Source organism: Triplophysa rosa, linkage group LG19 (genome assembly GCF_024868665.1).
Source record: "Triplophysa rosa linkage group LG19, Trosa_1v2, whole genome shotgun sequence".
NCBI classification, from domain to species: domain Eukaryota; kingdom Metazoa; phylum Chordata; class Actinopteri; order Cypriniformes; family Nemacheilidae; genus Triplophysa; species Triplophysa rosa.
The window spans coordinates 8,247,688-8,250,136 of NC_079908.1; the positions used below are offsets into that span (position 1 = coordinate 8,247,688).

General features: G+C 33.3%; 1 protein-coding gene across 1 annotated transcript; it reads left to right on the forward strand.

Annotated features, from left to right (window-relative positions):
• Positions 1-672: 672 nt before the first annotated feature.
• LOC130570367 (olfactory receptor 142-like) lies at positions 673-1,787 on the forward strand. Its single transcript, XM_057360639.1, has one exon. The coding sequence runs from the start codon at positions 785-787 to the stop codon at positions 1,718-1,720; it is 936 nt and encodes a 311-aa protein (XP_057216622.1). The 5' UTR covers positions 673-784; the 3' UTR covers positions 1,721-1,787.
• Positions 1,788-2,449: the final 662 nt, after the last annotated feature.

A 2,449-nucleotide genomic window follows, 5' to 3' on the forward strand; every position in this document is an offset into this window, starting at 1 on the left:
AAAAGAGGAAAACAGATAATTTTTTTCAACTACATAGACATATGGGCGATTTCCCGGACAGGGCGTAAGCCTAGTCCCATAGACTAATTTAAATGTTAGAGGTGTCTTAATCGACAACAACTTGACACATCTCAAAATATATCATTGCGATTTTTTCATCTCAAGAGGCCCACCAGTGATGATTTTTTTTGTAAAGTATGTTTTTAAAAACAACTTAAATGTCCTAATTTAACCAGAGAATGGCTTAAGCAAATCCCTGTTCAGGAAACTGCCCCAAAGAGTCATGGGGTATGACGACAAGAGTTCAGTGACTGAGACAAATATATAACTGAGTAAATAAATGAGTATTATGTTCACTAACTAACACAGACTAGGAGGGGATGCATCAGCTCGACACTTGTACTACATATTAGGCGAAGTCACTGCTTTTGTGTGTGTTTGTGTGTGTGTATATTCACTGGTAAGTAAAGAATATTTCAGGAGTAATTGTTAATACTATATGTCATATATTGAATATTTTACTTTTATATTTGCAGTCCAACCACAAGCATGTAAACATTTACAATTAAAAGGAAGAAAAATGGAAAACAAACAGAATAATGTATTTACACCCTGTAAAACAATCTGTAAAATTTTGGAATATTAATAGATAAAGAGTTTTGCTACTTTTCTTCTTGCAATACTTGATTATGTTGTTAATGGTGGTGCTTTACTGTCCATGTACTGTATGTGCATGTTAGTGTTGTGACTCTCTTAGGTCTGTGTGTTTTCTTTAGGGTCACAGATGGACAACGCGACATTCAGATACAGCCTACTCTTAGTGGAGGGACTGAAGATTCCACCTCAGTCAAACCATCTTGCATTTATCTTTCTTTTGATCGCTTACATATTTATAATGATATTTAACATTGGGATTTTGATTCAGATCTCGACAGAAAAAAGTTTACATGAGCCCATGTACATTCTGTTCTGCCAGTTGCCATTGAATGATGTGATGGGGGCAACTCTTGTTATACCACGCTTGTTGAAGGATATTTTAACGGCTCCCTCCGAGCGCTACATAACATACATGGAGTGTGTTACCCAAGCTTTTTTTCAACATCTGTATGGAACAAACGCCCACACTATACTCATTGTCATGGCTTTTGACAGATACGTGGCCATATGTAATCCATTACGATACACATCAATAATGACCAACAGAATGGTTGTAAAATTATCTGCAGGAGCCTGGGGTGTTTCTTTTGTGATGGTGGGGATTTTAATCGGCCTGACTGCACGTCTGTCTCACTGCAGATCAGTGATTCAAAACCACATGTGTGACAATCCCTCACTGTTTAAACTGTCCTGTGAAAATGTGACGATTAATAATATTTATGGATTAACATTTACTGTGGTTTTACTTTCCTCTTCAATGGGGAGTGTGTTCATTACATATGTCAGGATTGCAATGATATGCATCACAAGTAAAAACAAAGCGACAAACAGAAAAGCCATAAAAACCTGCAGCACTCACTTGACTGTTTATATGATAATGCTAATATCTGGATTTGTGCCAGTTATCCTCCATCGCTTTCCAGAAAACCCTGAAGGTAGAAAACTATCAGCTTTACTTTTCTATATAATACCTTGCATCTTAAATCCTTTAATTTATGGTATACAATCCAAGGAAATAAGAGAAAAGATTTTTAAATGTTCTACTAAAATTAATTCTGTGTGATTTATATTTATTTACATATTAATTTATTCTGTAACAATTATGTCTTTTAAATATGAAATATACATGTGCATAAGTATCGTCATCCCTAAATGAAGTACATTAAATGTGTCAATACAATACAACCTTCTTACATCAATATGTAAGATAAATATTTACTGAGTATAATGGTAACACTTTACAATTAGGTACTATTTGTTAACAGTAGTAAATGCATTAGATAACATGAACTAACAATGAACAATTTAGTTTTTCAGCATTTATTAATCCTTGTATTAGTGAATGTCAATACAATTATTCATGTTAGTTCATGGTGCATTAATTAATGTTAACAGACACAATGTTTGATTTTAAAAATGTTTTAGTAAATGCTGAAATTAACATAAACTAAAATTAATAAATGCTATATAAGAATTGATCACTGTTAGATCATGTTAGCTAATACATTAACTAATTGTTAACAAATAGCACCTTATTGTAAAGTGTTACCAGTATAATTTATGTCTAGGGCAAATGACATACTGTAATACAAGTTTGTATACGTTCAACAGACTAATGTGTTTAATTGTCTCAGTAGTAAGTGTTAAGTTTAATGAGTGCTTATTTATGTTTTAACAAAGGCTGGAAAGGTCACATCTTGAGGCACTTATACTATAAATAAACTACATCACACTACACTTCTGTCAGGTGTAAAAACAACACCCTAGTGCACATCACACATCATATCTGAAA